Genomic DNA, 19756 nt, shown 5'->3' on the forward strand with positions numbered 1-19756 from the left:
CCCTGATGAATCCTGAATTTGTTGTATCTATTTGGAGAAAAAATAATCTAAACATTTAAATAATATGGGAACGTACATACCCATAACTTTACGACATAGTTATGTCGTTACTATGGTTATACAGTTACTCTATGTATAAAGTTAAACATACAGGCAAGACTATGGGCCTAAGTTATATACATAAATATGTAATAGTGGAGATTTAACAGCAGATATCTAAAATACATAACGGAATGAGGTTTTTTGCTTGTTCGTCACTTGCCACCCCTTTTCTTTCCTTTTGTATCCAGCTCATGCTTTTTATTGAGTCCTTTCTTTAGCTCTTGTGTTCAGGAAAAAAAAAGCCTGTTCATGTGCTCCTATAGTCGCAAAAACATGTTCTGATTTTTTCAGAGACTCGCTCCTGCTTCTCATGTGTCTTCCAGGCTATCTTTGGCATTCTGCTTTTTTTCCCTTTCATTTGGCCTTCCCCAGTTTATTTCTTCTGTTGTGTTTGTTATTTCTGTCCTTTCATGCAGATAGTCTCTTTTCATTCTAGCTGTTGAAAAAGTACAAGACAAGGAACATCCCACCAGAGTAACTTAGACCTAAGTGCTGAAAGGTGACCTTCTTCATCTTGGTGGAATATTCATTTTCTTTCCAAATATTCTCTTCCTTCCCATTCCTATTGTGAAAGTTCTCATTGCTGTTCCTCTGTTATCTTTCCTCTCTGTTAAACTATTTCTTACTTTTCTTTTTTCTCTTTTTGACTATTATTGTACTCCTCCTAACACAGTGTACAGCCTGAACACAATTTTGTTGGTTTGTGTTGCTAAGGTTGGATTCAAACCCCTTATTCATTCAGGGATGTTTCCTTCATACCGGAGACATTCTTCTGTGTGAATATAACAAATGTGTGTTGCCAACTGCAGGATCATAACAAAGAATTTCTGTGAATAATTGTGTCACTTTACTCTTAAAATATGGGGGATCCCATTTCAAATATAATACCATTTTCTATGGTATCACAGGTTTAGTAGATACAAACTCCCAGTTCTTAATTACTTAAAACTTACCAATTTACAGACACTTCATTTACAAACACATTCCGCTATGAAGGCTGACCTTCCCCCAAAAATAAGCTTTTGGGGGAAGATTTAGATGTTTTAGTGTAACTTTGTAGCTAATTATGATATGCATGCCCAGTATCATGGTTAAATTCTGATAACATATTGCAGAAAAGTACTGGGGACTAAGGTACTCTCTTTTCTCCTGGGATTATGATGGGCCAGGGATGATTTTGGTGGGCCTACAGCAACTCAGGCTCACGCGATGTCGGGATGAAGAGGGCTGCTGGTTTGGATGTCTGAACTGCCATAGGCATTGTACTGCTACTGCAAAAGCAATTAATACTTGGAAAGTAGACATGAAGAAAGACTAACCTGGCAGCTGTTTATCATGTTGTTAGACATCAAAGACAGCCCCTCGCAGACATTTATGCTTTGAAGCAATTGTTTTTTCAGAAACCGTTTAAAAATAGCCATTGTTTGGAGGAGGAATGAATGCTTCTGGATTTTAAATTTCCACTGAGTACCGTTACACTTGTTAAAGGTGTTGATAGGCCTGAAGAAGTCGTTCAGGCAGTTACGGGGGGGGGGGCTTGTTTTCTTCAGCCGGACCCAGTCTGTCGGTTTGGTTGTACTGGCAGGAGGGTTTAAACGTTCTTTTCCGTTTTCGGCCTCTCCGGCTGCCACCCTGCTCCAGAGGAAGCGCAGCCAGCCTTGCAGAAAACGGGGCAGTACCGGTCACCGTCAGCCCCACCGCGGGCTGTGACGGGTACAGCCCGCGGGGCGGGGCGGGGCGGGGCGGGGCCCCACTACCAGGCCGGCCGGCAGGTACGCGCTCGCGATCACTGCCGCTCTGCCCGCCTTCCCGCCGCAGCCGAACACGCCAATCAGGGCTGCCGCTGCCGGTGACGTAGCCGAGGATGCCCGGGGAAGTTTCAAATTTCGGCGGGCGGAATGGCCGAACTGGGGCCGCTACCGCCGGGGGGAGCCTGGGACCCGCCGCCGGCCGTCAGCAGCGCTGGCCCACCGCAGCGCGCCGAGGAGGCGAGGCCAGGTAGGGCCTTCCAGGCCCGGGTGGGCGGACGCGACCCAGCTCTGCCGCCGCTGGGAAGGGGAGAGGCGAGCCGCGGGGGGAGCCACTCCAGCGGGCAGAGATGGCACGGCCTCCCGGGCAGCCCCTGTCGCTGCTGGGCCGCCCATCCCGGGGCGATGGCCCGGGTACCCACCCCACGGGGGCTGCGGCTCCGGGCAGCGGCTCGGCACTCCCCGGCTTGCCGGGCTGCAGGGAACGTGGAATGGCTTTGGAAACAATAGATTGTCCAAGCAACTCGTAATTGTTTCATAGGCTGTTTCTGATTTTTGTTTTATTGGTTGAGTTTGGCCCCCAGATGTGTAAGCACTTTAGGAAATTTAAGGTCAAAACTGCTAGTTTTCATAACATATCCTGAAATGCAAGGAATATATTAGAAACTGTGATTTTTTTTTTCTCCTCCTGTTTTTAGGTATATAGTAAAGGTCAGACTGTAGTCTAATGAAAATGCAGAGGCCTATGGACTGTTAAATAATCAAGTTATGGACAATGAGGGTGTCTTGAGCTGTTACATTATCAAAAAGGGGAAAAAAAAACCCAAAACAACCTGAATCATCGTCAGCCTTGGTTTACTGTAGTCATCTCTCTAGTATTTTCTAAACTTACAGATGACCAGGCCTGAGAGATACTGTAAGACCTACAGTGACTGAATTCATAGTGAAAACACAGATGGGGACACTCCTTTGGAGGCTTCTGAAGGGGTGTTGTCATTGCATCGAGCCTTTCAGAGTAAAGATTCAGCCAATGTCTGTCTAAGTGGGCTAAAAATTACATTGCTGTGTCTCTTCTGTCTAAATAAGTTGTCTGGAATTTCCACGGAGGCTTCAGGTCTTCTATGGAGACTTTATTAGTTTATTAAAATACAAAAAGAATGCTTGACTGAAGAAAAGCAGAAGACTGAAGAGAAGGAAAGAGCAACTGTGAAAACACATCTTTAGCTGAGACTAGTATCTGCAGTTTTATCTTGCATCTTACTTACATTTTGTTCTTCGCTCACAGTAATCCTGTGCATTATTTTGGATCAGTTGTGTGTGTGACTACCTGGTTTTATACATGATCCCGAATAATTTGGATTATTGCTTGATACCATGTCTCAGGGATGCAGGCAGTGTACTAATGAGGCATAATATATAAGTGAATGGTAATGTATTATCTAAAGGATTTTAGATCTTACATATGGAACAAAGTAAATGAGCATGTAACTGCAGCTCAGGGCAAGTGGCAACAAATAGTGAGATCTTCTCTTGAGACAGGGTAACTATTCTAAAGAAGAGAGCAAGTAACCAAGTAAGATAGTCTCTTCACCAAGGATAGTTTAAGATGTGTTGCAGGAAGCAGGTTCATGATTGATCTTGGACTGAACAGCAGTTCTTTGGGAATGTGAGTGAGTGATGATGGCATTGAACTGACAGTTTGTGGGGTTTGCTTTGTTCCCACTCATCTCCCCAGATCTGCTCCAGGAAGGAAATGATTCTTGTAGTGATTACAGCAATCGTGACAAACCAGGGACTGCTTTAGGAAAGACTGTGCCAGATGGGAATGTGCTTTTTCCAGATATTTTTCACACCGATCATCTTTTGTTTTATGAGAGATTTAAAGCTTACCAGGATTACATCTTGGGTAAGTAATTTCTTAATAGAAAAATATCGTGTAGTCAGATTTCTTGTGGTGACTGTTTAAATGATGTAGTTTAAATTGAGTTGATTCTGTATTAAACTGTAGATGTTCTTAATAACAGGGACTAGAAAAAAATGTAGTGTACTGCCATCACTTATGCTGTAACCTCAAGCAGCTCTAGCTGGTGGACCAGGAGGCAATGGTTTTAATATAAGTAAATAAAATCTGAATGATTGAAAGGAAAAGATGCTAATACTGGATTCAGTGCCTTGTTTTAACCGATCTTACTGGAACGTAGTAAGACGATTTAAGATAAGGTACAGGTTAGCTGTTGAACTCCACTGGCACTGAAACTTTCCTTACCTGGAAGTTTGAGTACTGAATCTCTTGTTCCAGAGAAGCTTGCAACAGATGATTCTCCAGCTCTCAATACTGCGAGAGACAGTAAAAATACTGATGGTTATCATGAGCAAAACAGAATGAAGTCCAGCTTTAGATGTAGTGGAGGAACATTTCGACTGTGTTGACTGTCATTTCCCAATGATCTGGAGGACTTTTCTTTCCTTGCATAAATGTACTGTCTTCAATTTCTTTTTAGCTGACTGCAAAGCTTCTGAGGTGAAAGAATTCACAGCTGAGTACCTGGAGAAGGTCATTGAACCATCTGGATGGCAGGCAGTCTGGCGCACTAATGTATTTGAGGTTCTTGTTGAGGTAAATGGAATGCAGTTGCTCAGGCATTTGTCTCCAATTAACACCATTTGCCTCTGTAACAGATGGATCATTTATCTATGAAGCTGGTAGAAAATAGTAATGTTTTCATATCTAATTGCCAGTGATAGCTGGAGCAATAGGAATTTTTTCAAAGGGCTCCTTGCTTGAAACTGGAAGGGGGAACACCAAGTCAGTGTGAGTGAGCCATGAGGTAAGACTCTGTGGGCACAGAGGGGATAAGTACTTAGTCCAGAGCTGGCTTTTGTAATGTAGTCCTTTCAAATATAAGACTCGGATAATCTGTCAGTAAAATTCTTCCTTTTAACCCACCTTGGTACTGACAGTAGCTTTCCCACATTACATACTCCTGTCATAGACCCACTGAGGACTGCTTGTTTGGGATGCTCCTTTTTCTAGGTCTCTCAATGTCCAAGTCTTTGCACCTTTGTGCAAACCTAGGATGTTCAAACTTGCAGTTCCATTACAAGTTTGAAGAGGGGAAAAACTTTGTGCCCCCTCAGCTTTTCAGCCCAGTTAGTGACAAAATGGCTTTCACTGGTCCAGACTGTTTGGATTGTTTGTGTCGTGTGGGCACTTTGAAAAATGAGCCCCAAAGGAGTCCTTAAGAAGTGTAAGGTATTGATTGAATGTGGAAAAGACTCTAGATGTGTGGTTCTGAGCAGCTTAATTCTGAGATTCAGCTGAATAGATTGCCTTCACTGTACTATGCAATGTGCATTGGTTTGTGTGGGTCAGCTGGCACTTGCAGTATGGCCTGCTGACTTACATATGTCAGTCATATTAGCCTTCCTCAGCTGTATCTAAGGTTCTGAGAAATCTTAAGAACTATTTGTTCCAACAGGTTGTTGATGTGGAGTACTCAGCTCTGAAAGCAGTTGTGCAACTCAGTGAGCCTTTCCTGTGCGAGTTACGGGATAGCACTTTTACCTTGGAGTGCATGCAGGAGCTCTTGGAGCTGAAGGAGCATCAGATACCACTGCAGGAGCTATGGGTTGTGTATGATGAGTCAGGAGAGTTTGACCAGACAGCGCTAGCTGTAGAGCATGTCAGGTAGGAAAATGCTCAAGGTTTAATTTTTGTCTTGAACAATTACACTCTGGTAGTATCCGATGGGTGGTGCCCTGAGTTCTTGTGGGTGTGCTGGCAGCACCATAAGCCAAGCTTCCCAAAGTAAACCTAATGATTGGTACTATGAGGAGACTGCTCACAAAGAAAAGCTGTGGTGTCTTCTGCAGCTACAGGTAATCACACAGTCACAAAGTGCAGCTTACTGTCTGTCCGCTTTCTGTGTCAAAAGGGGAATGAAAAATTTTGTGTTGCTTTCCCTCCCTTCCCCAGCCCAGATTTCCTTAGGCTATATCACCTTGCTGGTTCTAGTATTCCTTTCTCTTCTGTAATGTTTTGGTGGACTTTTTTCCTTTTTTTTGTCCCATTCTTCTTTTTTTCTGCATTTTATCTCCTCCCCTAAATTTGCTCTTTGTTCTTCAGGTGTTTGTTCACATCTTACTACTTCTATTTTCTTTTCCTTTCTTTATGATCTCTATCTCTTTTCCATCTCCCTTGTTTTCATGTACTACATGCTGTTTGAAAGCTGTCTACAAATAGGCAGTAGAGCTGGATGAAAAAGCTAAAATAGGAGGAATGACCTTCCTGTCTAGAAAATGAGCCATTTCAAAGTGATGGGTGTGGGAGGAAAAGGAGAAAAGACACATTCTGTTGAGAATTACTCACTAGTAATTACTCTAAGCTTGAACGGTGGAGGTGACAAACACATTGTCAAAAAGAAAACTTAGCTGAAGGATGCCTGGCCAAAACCAAACAGCCAAAAAGCCTCAGGATCTTAAGAGTGTAAGGCTTGTTTTCAAATCTAGCTTTTAGCTATTGTCCTGGTTTTGGCTAGGATAGAGGTAACTTTCACCTGAGCTGGGAGGAGAACTGGAGCTGGTGGCCCCTATGGCTGGGGCACCCAGCTGGGATAGTTAACTAATGAGCTAACAGCTGGGGTTAATTTACCCAACTGAGCCCAAGGGCTGTTCCATCCCATCTGACATCATGCTCAGTGTATCAGTGAGGAGGGTGCTGAGGGGAGCCTCCCGCTACGCGGGAAGAAACTGAGTGTGGAGATTTGTTGTAAGCCATTATACTGTATTTGTATTCCATCACTGTTTTGTTTTCTTCTGTTTTTGCTGTTAAATTTATTTTTTGTTTCATCTCAACCCAGGTGTTTTTGCTGCCTTTTGTTTACAAATTCTCCCTTCTGTCCTGCTGGAGGGTGGGGGGGAGTGAAAGAGAGACTGTGTAGTCTGGTCCCCATCAGGGCTAAATGGCAACAGCTGTTCACACTCTTTTGATGAAAGTAGAACTTGGGCTATTATGAATTTTGAACGTCAATACACAAAATAAAACTCTTTATGCACGTGAACAACAGACAAGAAAGATAACTTCTGTGTATACTAAACAGTTTACAGGACAGTAACATGGAATTGTAGAGAGGTGATGCTTTGAGATGAATTCTTGAATTGGTTACACATGCGTTTCCAGTGCTGTTGTCTCTGCTGAGGTAAAGGTGACCTCCTTTGTGTGATTAAATGCTTACCTTGCTTCAAAAGGTTCTTCTACCAGTGCATCTGGAGGACCTGGGATGAGGAGGAGGAAGATGATTTTGATTACTTTGTGCAATGTGTTGAACCTCGACTGAGACTGTAAGTGCAAGACTTTTGATATTATTAGAGTAGAGCCACAGGAAAGGGTGATGTGGGAGCAGTGACCCACAACTAGATTTAAACCTCTCCCCCTGATCACTAGTAGAATCATCGAATCATAGAAAAATTAGGGTTGGAAGGGACCTTAAAAGGCCATCCAGTCCAACCCCCCTGCAAGGAGCAGGGACATCTCCAACCAGAGCAGGTTGCTCAGAGTCCCAACCAGCCTGACCTTGAATGTTTCCAGGGATGGAGCATCCACCATCTCTCTGGGCAACCTGGAACAGTGCTCCACCACCCTCAGCGTAAAAGAATTCTTCCTTATGTCCAATCTGAATCTACCTCCCTTTGTTTTAAAACCATCACCCCTCGTCCTGTCACAACAGGCCCTACTGAAGAGTTTCTCCCAGTCTTTCCTGTAGGCCCCTTTGGGCACTGGGAGGCCGCTCTAACGTCTCCCCGGAGCCTCCTCTTCTCCAGGCTGAACAGCCCCAATTCTCTCAGCCTGGCCTCACAGGAGAGCTGCTCCAGCCCTCTCATCATCTTCATGGCCTCCTCTGGACTCTCCAACTGGTCCATGTCCTTCTTGTGTTGGGGGCTCCAGAACTGGACACAGTTCTCCAGGTGGGGTCTCACCAGGGCAGAGTAGAGGGGCAGAATCCCCTCCCTCGACCTGCTGGCCACGCTCCTCTTGATGCAGCCCAGGATGCGGTTGGCCTTCTGGGCCGCAAGGGCGCATTGCCTGCTCATGCTGAGCTTCTCGTCCACCAGCACTCCCAAGTCCCTCTCCTCAGGGCTGGTCTCGATCCATTCTCCACCCAGCCTGTATTTGTGCCTGGGATTGCCCTGACCCAGGTGCAGGACCTTGCACTTGGCCTGGTTGAACTTCATGAGGTTGGCACAGGCCCACCTCTCCAGCCTGTCAAGGTCCCTCTGGATGGCATCCCTCCCCTCCAGCATGTCGATGGCAGCACACAACTTGGTGTCATCGGCAAAACTTGCTGAGGGTGCACTCTCTCCCACTGTCCATGTCACCAACAAAGATGTTGAACAGGGCCGGGCCAAACACAGACCCCTGAGGGACGCCACTCATGACCGGTCTCCCCATGGACATTGAGCCGTTGACCACCACTCTCTGAGTGCGGCCATCCAGCCAACTCCTTATCCACCGAGTGGTCCATCCATCAAACCCATGTCTCTAGTTTAGAGAGAAGGATGTCGTGTGGGACAGTGTCAAGTGCCTTGCACAAGTCCAGGTAGATGACATCAGTTGCTCGTCCCTTGTCCACCGATGCTGTAACCCCGTCATAGAAGGCCACCAAATTGGTCAGGCACGATCTGCCCTTGGTGAAGCCATGTTGGCTGTCACCAACCACCTCCTTGCTCTCCATATGTAGTAAATCAAAGCAAGTTTGTTCTAACAGCTTCCTCTGTCTGATGGTCAAAATTTTTACAGAAAGAGGATGCAACTGAGGTTGCCACTTCATTGCAGTACCCTCAGTTTTTCCCTGTAATCCTCCACCTTCCATCCGATGGCACTCCAAACCCAGCTATAGCCTCCTGCAAGTTGCAGGCTTATGAATTGTCATGAGTTAAAGCTACCATGGATGCTCTGATATGTCTAGGCATAGGATAAGAACCAGAATCGAACTTTACTTTAAGTAAACAAAAACTTGTAAATTGGTCATGATGAAGGAGGAATGTGTGTACGTCTTTCCCTAGTGGGATTAGTCAGCATTAGGTTTTCTAAAGGTGGGGTTTTAATGCAGTCCTGCCACGTGGAACTAAAGCAGTGCACAAGGACACAATCTGGTTATTTTGAGGGTGCTAAATAACCAAAGCACACCACAAAACATACCTGGAACCAATAATTGAAAAGTGATTTTTACTGTAGGTTTTCCCCGTGATATTTGGTGCACTATTTTTCATGAGAGTTATTTTTCAGTTCCTTTTCTTTGCTTATTATAACTTACCATCATGAGTATCCGGAAGTTTGTGTGTCATTCAGATCCACATTTGATACTGCTTGTAATGCTGGGGAATTACATCAGTGAATATTTATAACCTGCCCTGAAATACTATTTAGAATATGGCATTACATGTGCTAGAACGTAGCATACAACATGTGCTTTACAAAGAAAATTAGTATAATTACCCACACTATAAAGATGGCTGCAGGATACAATGTGACATTTGAGGACTCTGATATGCCTGTGTTTTTCTGAGATCATACAAATTAGGAAGAAGTGTTATATATGGAAATTGTACATGTTTTTGAAGTGTTTATACTTGTGTGCTCCAGCAAATAGCTATTTTGTTGAGTCTTTGGAGCCTTATGGAGACTTTGCATGGAATTAAAGCAGAATGCAATGAATGGGATAAAGTTTTTATTATTTTTTTAACATTGTGCATGGCCTTACAGACATTTTAGCAAGCATCCAAAATGTTTAAACAATGTTTCTTCAAGCGGAAAAGTAAATGTTACCCTTTCTTATTCTCCCATACCGTGCTTGATACAAAGCCTGTCCTCCAAGCTACACTGGTGTTGGTGCTATCCTGTGTTATGATCTAAGCAATGATGTGTCAGCTCAGAAATAACATTAATCTTCAGTGCTTGGAAACATATGATGCTTTAAACTTTTCAGGTCTATGCTGTGCACTGTTTTAATGAGAACAGACCGTGTCTTTACACTGCACATTAGGGTGTACTGTGTTTGATTGATTCCCTATAAAAATATGTGAGATAATGAAATCTGCTTTTATTTGTATCATTATTTGCTGTCCAACTTTTTTGTAGTGATCGTGATTGGTCCTACGTGACTGGCCCTGGAGTTCTTGGCACAGTCTAGCTGGCAGATGTCCTTATCTTTCTGACTTTGACAATGCAACTTTGGGCTGGCATTTTCTGACCTGCAATTTCATTTGTAGAGGATACTCTTGGGATGGTGCAAAATTTATTATGCAGTGCCTTCACATCTTCATCTGGTGCTGATAATGTCTTTCTTACTAATTCGGTGTTTTTGACCAGGTAGTTGTTTAGATTGTTGCTAACAGAGACTTCACATTATAGGATTTTTCTTCCATTTCAGACATGATTTGCTCAGTTTTTCTAATAAATACTTTAAAATAGACTAACTTTTATATCTAATTACTGTCTAAATTCTTATTATATTTTCATAGCTACCACCTTAGCCCCCCCTCACTAAACAAAACCAGAACATTGTGCTTATGCCTTTGCTTTAGAGTGAGTTTCTGAGAATTGTGTATAATCTTTCAAGGTGGATGTGCAACTATTAGGAAGTAATCTTTGTAATGTTTGTGTCTGTTCAGATTTTTGGTTTTGCTGCTTTCAAAAAAAGTTGAGCAGTGTTGATATATCGACTGCAGAGAACCTTGACGAATGTACTGATGCAGAACTCCTCAGATTCTCTCTGGGTTTGTATTTGATCTCTCAGAATTGTAAATGCAAAATATACTGACCCTTTGCTCTGAATTGCAGGCATTATGACATCCTTGAACACCGTGTGCCTTCTGGGCTTGTAGCTGATTACCAGAACTTGTTGTCTCAATGTGAAGAGCTTTACAGGAAGTTTTTAAATGTGAGGAACAGCATAGCAAACAGTGATTCAGACTCAGAAGTAGAAAACGTCTCCATGGTGGAAGGACTAAAATTGTATGAAAAAATAGAGCACTTAAAACAAAAGCTAAAACTAATTGAGAATCCTCTGCTGAGGTACTTGGTGGGCTTGTGCAAGGAGGAGGGCCGTATGGGAAACGATGCATGGATGTTCTTTACTGAAGAAAAAACTGATGGCTTTGTTGCTCTTGTTCTAGGTATGTGTTTGGTTACCAAAAATACAGTGGTCTCCAGGCTAAAGGATTGAGACCAACAGGTACAAAGATCACGCATGTCGTATCCTCAACCATGATGGCAAGTCTGCTGCAGTCACTGATAAGGGACAAACTTTGCCCTGAATCTTGTGGTGAAGAACTGGAAATACAGGTACAGTAACAGGAATTATTTGTCTGCTAATTGTTTTTTCCTACTCAAGAAACAATGTGGAAGAATAAGTTAAAGTATCATGTGCAAGATACTGCATCTGCACAGTGTTATTTTTTGTTAGTTAAAAAAAAAGTGTAATTTAAACAATAAATGCTAAGATTGGATGATACAAATGATTTCTTTTAATTAATTTGTGTCTGCTGAGTACTTATATTTTGTTTTTAAATACCTGTGTCTTTTGATGCTACTGATAATGATCTAGAGTTTGAAGAAAGAAATGTAATTCCTTTGCTTTAGTTCTGTGTAGGAGATACATTTATTTTAAAGCAGTTATGTTTAGTTTTAATGACTTTGACACTGTCCCACACGACATCCTTCTCTCTAAGCTGGAGAGACATGGGTTTGATGGACGGACCACTCGGTGGATAAGGAGTTGGCTGGATGCCGCACTCAGAGAGTGGTGGTCAGTGGCTCAATGTCCATGTGGAGACCGGTCACCAGTGGCATCCCTCAGGGGTCTGTGTTTGGCCCGGCCCTGTTCAACATCTCTGTCGGTGACATGGACAGTGGGAGAGAGTGCACCCTCAGCAAGTTTTGCCGATGACACCAAGTTGTGTGCTGCCATTGACACGCTTGATGGGAGGGATGCCATCCAGAGGGACCTTGACAGGCTGGAGAGGTGGGCCTGTGAGAACATCATGAAGTTCAACCAGGCCAAGTGCAAGGTCCTGCACCTGGGTCAGGGCAATCCCAGGCACAAATACAGGCTGGGTGGGGAATGGATCGAGACCAGCCCTGAGGAGAAGGACTTGGGAGTGCTGGTGGATGAGAAGCTCAACATGAGCCGGCAGCGCGCCCTTGCGGCCCAGAAGGCCAACCGCATCCTGGGCTGCATCAAAAGAAGGGTGGCCAGCAGGTCGAGGGAGGGGATTCTGCTCCTCTACTCTGCCCTGATGAGACCCCACCTGGAGTACTGTGTCCAGTTCTGGAGCCCCCAACATCAGAAGGACAGGGACCAGTTGGAGAGGGTCCAGAGGAGGCCACGAAGATGATAAGAGGGCTGGAGCACCTCTCTTATGAGGCCAGGCTGAGAGAGTTGGGGCTGTTCAGCCTGGAGAAGAGGAGGCTCCAGGGCGACCTTATAGCAGCCTTCCAGTACCTAATGGGGGCTACAGGAAAGACAGAGAGAGAGTCTTCAGCAGGGCCTGGTGTGACAGGACAAGGGGTAACGGTTTCAAAATAGAGAGAGGTAGATTTAGATTTGATATTAGGAAAAAATTTTTATACACTGAAGGTGGTAGAACAGTGGCCCAGGTTGCCCAGAGAGGTGGTGGATGCCCCATCCCTGGAAACATTCCAGGCCAGGTTGGCCGGGGCTCTGAGCAACCTGCTCTGGTTGGAGATGTCCCTGCTCCTTGCAGAGATGACCTCTGAAGGTCCCTTCCAATCCAAACCATTCTATGATTCTATGAATTCAGACGGGACTTACCACTTTAGCAGTTAAGAATGCTCTGGATTCCTTGGGCCAAAATGAAATTCCTTGCTGCGTTCTGATCAAGTTGATGAATTACAGATGGCCAAAATGGAGCCACAGGAAAGGTTCTGGATTAACTTTTGGGCTATAAATCAGATTTTCTGACTTGGTAATTGAAAAATACTCTCACTTTGCTTACCCTGGAATTTGTTGGGAAGCAGTAAATGCAATTTTTCTGTACTATTTGTTATACTTCAGTACAGAATCCCCCAGTAATATTTGTGAAGGATATCAGCCTTCCATTTTTGGGCAAGAAAAAGGACCATGCGGACCCCATATTTACCTCTGTAATATCTGAACTCTATTTTGGGGGTGACTTGCACCAGGAGAGAAGGGTTAAGTCAGTGTTCAGACCAGCTGAAATCTAGTTGCTGAGTTGTTTGTGTTTTTTTATTTTCTTCACCATCTATCATCTATTTCTTCAGTAATTCATGGCGAGTCACTTGAAGCTCAGTTCAAATGTTGGCCTGGAACCAAGGCCACCTTGAGGTTTGCTTTCTGGTGCATATGCTCTTCAATCTGTGTCTCTGCCCCAGTTTTCTCATGGGGGAACGGACATGACAGAAACATCAAAGGAATGTTGTAAGGCTGTTTTTGTCCAGAGTGTGCGATGATTCTTGACTTCAAAGTAGAAATTGTGTATTATTGGTGCCACTAAAAAGGGTTTCTTTTAAGCAAAAGCAGCAACATTTAATTGAAAAGCAAGCTTTAAGGGCATAAATGCATCCATTTTTATAGCATTAATTCAGGAGCTGATTATATTGTTTGTCTTTTACAGTTTCACAATGATCCACTGGCAGCTATAAATGCCTGTTATGAAGGAGACACAGTCATCATCTGTCCTGGTCATTATGTTGTAGATGGCGTGTTCTGCATTGCTGATTCAGTTGAACTAGAAGGTAGAAAGTTTGCTACCACAAAGGTCCTTGAAACAAAGTAAACTGAATGTCTTAAACTAGCTCTTCATAAGGACTTACTCTTTTTGCAGGGTTTGGTGGGAGTATTTGCTTTTTTCTTCAAAGCGTTCCTATTTCTGCTTGTAGAGCCATGCCCAATGCAGGATGGAGTAAGCTGTTTTGTTAGCCATAGTTACTTCTGGTTACTGCATCTTCCTGCTTTGTTGTAACTTTTGGGAGTGAGAACTTTGGCTTTGGCAAATGTGAGCTCAGCTACCCTTTTGTTCAACTGTCTAAAATAACTTTGCATTTATTGTGCATCGTTCAAGTAAAGTAACTTCTGAGTTTGGTTTTGAGTGCCTGTACCTTGGTAAGGTGTAGCCTGGCCGCTGGGTGGAAAATCCTATTGTCCTGGTTTTGGTGTTAACTTTCCTTCAGTAGCTGATGTGTTTTGGATTTCCTATGTGAAGAATGTTGATAAACACCCTGATGATAGGAGTTGTTGCTTAAGAGAACAAGGATGCTGTCCAGCTTTCCAGGTCTCGCTAATGTGCAGGAAGCTGGGAGGGATATAGCTAGAGTAGTTGACCCAAACTGGACAAAGTGTATTCTATGCCATAAACATCACGCTCAGTTTAAGTGGGGGTTGCCTGGCGAGGGGGCACGTCTTTGGCATCCCTTGCTCTCTCTTTCATTTGCTTGCTGCTTTGTTTTGTTTCTGTGATCGCTGCTCGGGACGGGCTGTATCAGTCATTGGGACATCGGGTGGTGAGAAATCATGCATTGTTCATCTTGTATATTTTAGTGTCCCTATATTCTGTTATTATTGTGATTTTTCCTTTGCTATTCTGGTAAACTGTCTTCATCTCAACATATGAGTTTTTCTTTCTTCCCAATTTTCTCCCCCATCCCACTGGGGAGGGGGAGGGAGAGTGAGCAACTGTGTGGTGACCAGGGCTAAACCACTACACCTATTCAAGATGTTAGACTTCAACTTTTAAACCTTCATATTTAATTTAAATGTCTGTCATGTACTGGGCACCTGACTATTACCAGTTATTCATCAAACTTGCATCTTTTACCTCTGCTTTAAGGCTATGGCCTGCCAGATGATATTGTGATAGAAAAACGCGGGAAAGGAGACAACTTTGTTGACTGTACAGGAGCCAATATAAGGATCTCCAGTTTGAAGTTAGTGCAACATGATGCTGTGGAAGGCATTTTAAGTAAGTATAAAAGCATCTTGACCTTTTTACAAATGTTTCATAGTTTACTGTTAGAATTAAAGCTGGGACCCAGTGTTAGAGTTTGGAAGCTTTAACAAAATGTTGTAGAGAGGTGCCCTAGAGGTATACATATGGAGGCTTCCCCCATTATTTATTTATTTTTTTTAAACTTACTTATGATGTGGACATTGGAATAAATTCTGCTCTTTGTACTTTCAAGCTATTGTGGCTCTTGCATTTTATTCTTACACTTGGATAAGATCATTTGACTTGATGATTTTTTCGCTGTTAAGGCAACCTGACTCTGCTGCACAGCCTATGTCAGGCTATCTGGAAAAGAATATAATTCCACTTTCCACAGAACAACCCCCATGGCAATATTAAGCTGTAGTTGAACCCTGACAGTCCTCCATTGAGGAACGGCATGGGCTGTAGAAGTAGCGTAGGACTTTGCTGTCAGCACATTCAAACTCAGGCTCAAGTAATCCTAAGTTGTATCCAGTGAGTTTATTGGCCATGGCCTTCTGTTTTTGCAGAAGATGCTAATTAATACTTTGCCTCAAGAGACATTTGGTTTTAAATATCTTAAATGTTTATTAACACCTGTATACGTGTATTTAATATTAATTCAAAAGTCTCTTAGGAGTGTAATTAAAAGAATAGTTGCTCTATCACTCAAAAAAAAAAAATAAAAAAAGAAAAGCCAAAAAAACTCTGAGAATTGACTAGTGCTTCTTTGCAGCAGTGTTCCTGCTTATACTAGAGAAATAGCATGAGCTCAAACCATGCACAAGCCAATCAGTAAAATTATCCTGAGGTGGATAAAATTAAAATAGTAATTTTATCACTCTGCAAAAATGCTCTAAGTCCATCTTGTAGGAAGGGTTTGTCTTTGCATGACTGGTTCATTTAACAGTATTTGTTTTCTGTGCATGTAGATGTCCATCGTGGGAAAACCACCCTGGAGAATTGTGTATTACAATGTGAAACTACAGGCATAACAATACGAACATCAGCTGAGCTAATAATGAAAAACTCAGATCTGTATGGTGCCAAGGTACAAACAAATTCTTAACTCTGGCTTATTTCCTAAATGAAAAGAGAAGTTTCTGCTTGGAAATAATACAGTCGGTAACGAGGTGACTTCTATCGCTCTTGAGAGAACCTTTACAAATTCATTTTGGACAGCTACATGTTATTGAGTTTGAGATTGGTCCCAGGGGTCTTGTGGCCTCCAATAGTATCCAGTGAAGTGTCTCATGCCGATTTGTGTGTGATGATATGAAAATGATGTAGTAACAGGGAACATCTATGAAATAACTGTTGCTGCATTGCTGGACTGATTAAATACTTTAAAAGTGGTGATGAGGCTTTGAGTGTTGGGGTGGATGACTAAAGAACAAGAAAGTAATGCAAGGCTGTGCAGTTACTCTTTACCAGAGCCTTTATGGACTGGTGGGCATATTATCCATGGGGCCTCAACCTTGGCTATTGCTGCTTAAGTTGGTTAACAAAGCCGTGAATCTGGAGTGGTCATACAATTTTGCATTGTGCAAACTGGTAGACGAACACAAAGATCCACAATGGAGTTGTCAAGTTACATTGGAAAATGTGAACTGCCATCGATTTTATCTTGTAGGGTGCTGGTGTGGAAGTATATCCAGGTAGTACATGCACCCTGTTAGATAACGGCATACACCACTGCAAGGAGGGAATCCTCATAAAGGTCAGTTCAAGGCAGAATGTGCTTTGTTTCCTAAAGCTTATAGCTGCTGGAGTTAATGCAAATCATTTGCATTTATGTTGGCTTATAACCTTGCTGCGTTATGGTTATAGAACTCTTACATGTCACATATGATGATGATGATGATGATGATGGTACTTGTTTGCCCAAAGCAGTATACTGGTTTCATTTCTTATCTGCCAGAAAGAAAATGCCTTTTCCAATGTCACTTGCATAGGCAAATAATAAAATTCTAGCCAATATATAGAACTGGTTCTACCTAAAACTGGAATTCTTTGTATCCCTTTAGCTGGACATAACATGTTGCATTTCCATTTATTTGCTGTAGAACTTTTTAGATGAAGATTATGACATCCCCAAGGTAACCATGGTCAATAATATGATCCATAATAACGAAGGATATGGTGTGGTCCTGGTTAGACCAGCAATACCGTCTGATATAAAGGATGCTTCAGCAGAGAGAACAAAAGGTATTTTTCTCTTCCTAGAAGAAACTCCTAGAACTAGTAAATCTAGTATACTCAGGCTTTGAATTGCATAATTCATAATCAAGTCTCTCAAATTTTCTAATAATGTCTAGATTGATTTAGCTGAAATAAATCTTTTTTTAACTCTCAGAACACTGCAATTTCCTGAAGGATGAACTTGCTGCAGAGAAATACTGTGAATGTCTGTGCTGCATGGTGTGTGTGCACTTTCATTGTAAACTCCGTATGTACCTGGTCTGTGCTCCCTTCTAAGCAGAACCTGTATGACTAATGTGCTCCTTGGGTCATACAAAAAAAAGTGCAACCGGCAAGAAAGCAGATATGATTTCTCTTACAGCTCTTCTGGTTCATGATAATTCTCTACTCTTTTTTTTCTTTTGTGCATTACAGCTGAGATGTGCTCCAAGCACAGAATACTTTCTCTGCAGTAATTAAAATGTGACAACTGTATTTCTCATATTATGTCTTATTCAATAAGAACTGTCACCAAGTGCAACGTGTAAACCCACTGTAACTTTCTCTAATATCACTTGGCAACTTGAAGCTGTCTCAAGGAGAAACCTTTACCTTAAGCATTTTACACTGTATTTGGAATATGTGGCTGTCACAAACAGTGAGTGGGATGAGGTTAAAATGTTAAGCCTGAAGAAAATTTAGTTCCAGGAGTTTTAAATGATTTGTCTGTTTTGTGTGGGTTTTGATGACATCCTTACTGTTTCCTGACTTAGGGAATACACAGCCTACTCAGTCAGGTGATGGGACAGCCTGTATGGAGGGTTTCAGGCAAGAAGAACTACCTGAATGTGTGACTGATGAGTTGGAGCTTTATGAGCAAGCTGCGATTTCTGAGCAAACTGAAGGCAATTATGAAATTGCAAATCAACTTGGGGCTGCTTCGGCAAAGAAGAGCCAGATGCACAAGAAAAGACTGAGTGAGCTGGGAATCACAGAAGCTGATGACAATTTAATGTCACAGGAAATGTTTGTTTCTATTGTGGGCAATCAGTTCAAATGGAATGGGAAAGGAAGTTTTGGTACCTTTCTTTTCTGACTGTCCTGGCTCCTAATGGCATTGCAGTAAGAGATTTGCACAAGCGATTATTTTCACTGCTGCTTTCCAAGGAGTTAACCTGTTCCATTAGCCTTCCATAATGATACTAAAATGTGTCAAGTACTTATTAATAGTATATATATTGGATGTGGAAACTTTGCTTCCTTGCTGCAAGTATGGATAACGTGGTAGAAAACAACTTCAGCGTGGAGACTGCGTGCATTCTGGTAATCTACGTGCTGCTGCTTTGCTAGCTCTCTGATGAATTTTTTTAGTGTGTTTATTTAACTTCTCATTATGAAAAGAAATCTTCAAAGAAAAAATATAGATAGGGTTCATCATGAAAGAGTGGACAACAAATGTGAAGCAATTAGTGGTACCTCTTCCTCCATATTTGTTTTAGGTGACATTAGTCTGCAGCTGACTCCTATAAGAGATCGACATACTTCTTGATTTTTCACATTGAACAGAAGGCAGTGAAATGGTCTTCCTTAGGAATGTAGTGGTTGGCTGCCATGTTTTGTACTTGAAGGATTTGCTAGAAAACTTAGCATTTGGAAGGGTAACGTCATTCAGTCTTCTGTGTCTTTCTGTGCCCAGCTACCAGTGCCTGTGCACCTTTTACTTGGGGAGGACAGCATCTAATGAAACTACATTAATCTGAGTAAAAAGAAATCAAAATAGATGTGTCTGTCTATAAGTAGTATTCATACTGTACCTTTCAGCGCATTATTCTTAAATATGCCACTTGTAGCAGCTGAGGTTTTGGAAATGAATGGAAAATTTTAAAAATTACTTTCCACAGCTGTGGAACATTCAGTAAAACAAAGGCACCCGAGTGGCTCACTGCACATTATTAATTTTTGCTTGAGGGAAAAATTGGAAGGACTGCCTGATTGAGGACTCTTTCTTCTCAGTGCCTCTGAAATTTTTAATTGCAAATCCAGGTGCCTTCTTCAAACTTCTGTACTCTCTTCAAAAGTTGTGGGTCAATCTTTGAACTGGTGTGTGAAATGTATATAGGAAAATAGTAACTGCTAAGTGTTCAGGACGTCCTATGAAACAGAACCAAGTATGGTTCCAAGAAGGGAAAAGCACGTTGCCAGCAAATTGCCTTTGGAATAATTTCGGAAAGTCGCTTAGCAGGTATATGCCTTTAGTAGAAATTAACACTTTGCCTAGAAGTGGATGTGAATAGTCTGCTCCAGATTTTTCCCTCTAGCCATTCTTAGATTGAGACGGCAATCACCTTCAGTAGGTGATTTGTTGTAGTGTGAGCAGCTGATAGAAAGGTGTACTTTACAAGCATTTTTTTCCCATTGTGTGAAACAGAGAATTAATTGCAGCTTTCCTAGCCCACTACTTCTGTTTTGTTCTGCTCAGGACACTCGACTTCAGGACTAACCTTTGTGTTTTGATGAACATAAATGCCATTTCAGTATCTCAACATGCACAAACCATGAATGATTGCCACTTAGTGACTATAAAAAAATACTTGAGTCTAGTGAAAGCCTAATGCTAAGGCTGCCAGTAGTTTAGTATCTTAAGCTATTCACCAGGTCACATGGCATGTTTTGTGCTTTGATGTTATGCTCTCATTTCTGAAGTGTAATCCTTATTAAAA

The 19756-nt window shown here is 42.3% G+C and overlaps 1 protein-coding gene across 1 annotated transcript; it reads left to right on the forward strand.

Annotated features, from left to right (window-relative positions):
• The first annotated feature begins 1957 nt into the window (after positions 1-1957).
• On the forward strand, positions 1958-19756 carry SHCBP1 (SHC binding and spindle associated 1). Its single transcript, XM_086758101.1, has 13 exons — positions 1958-2100; positions 3586-3756; positions 4352-4467; positions 5330-5538; positions 7098-7190; positions 10690-10923; positions 11025-11193; positions 13506-13626; positions 14718-14849; positions 15788-15906; positions 16489-16575; positions 16922-17063; positions 17810-19756. Exons 1-13 carry the CDS (start codon positions 2001-2003, stop codon positions 18130-18132), a joined length of 2016 nt encoding a protein of 671 aa, XP_086614227.1. The 5' UTR covers positions 1958-2000; the 3' UTR covers positions 18133-19756.

The sequence above is a fragment of the Chlamydotis macqueenii genome, chromosome 13, assembly GCF_036417535.1.
Source record: "Chlamydotis macqueenii isolate bChlMac1 chromosome 13, bChlMac1.mat, whole genome shotgun sequence".
Lineage (NCBI taxonomy): Eukaryota > Metazoa > Chordata > Aves > Otidiformes > Otididae > Chlamydotis > Chlamydotis macqueenii.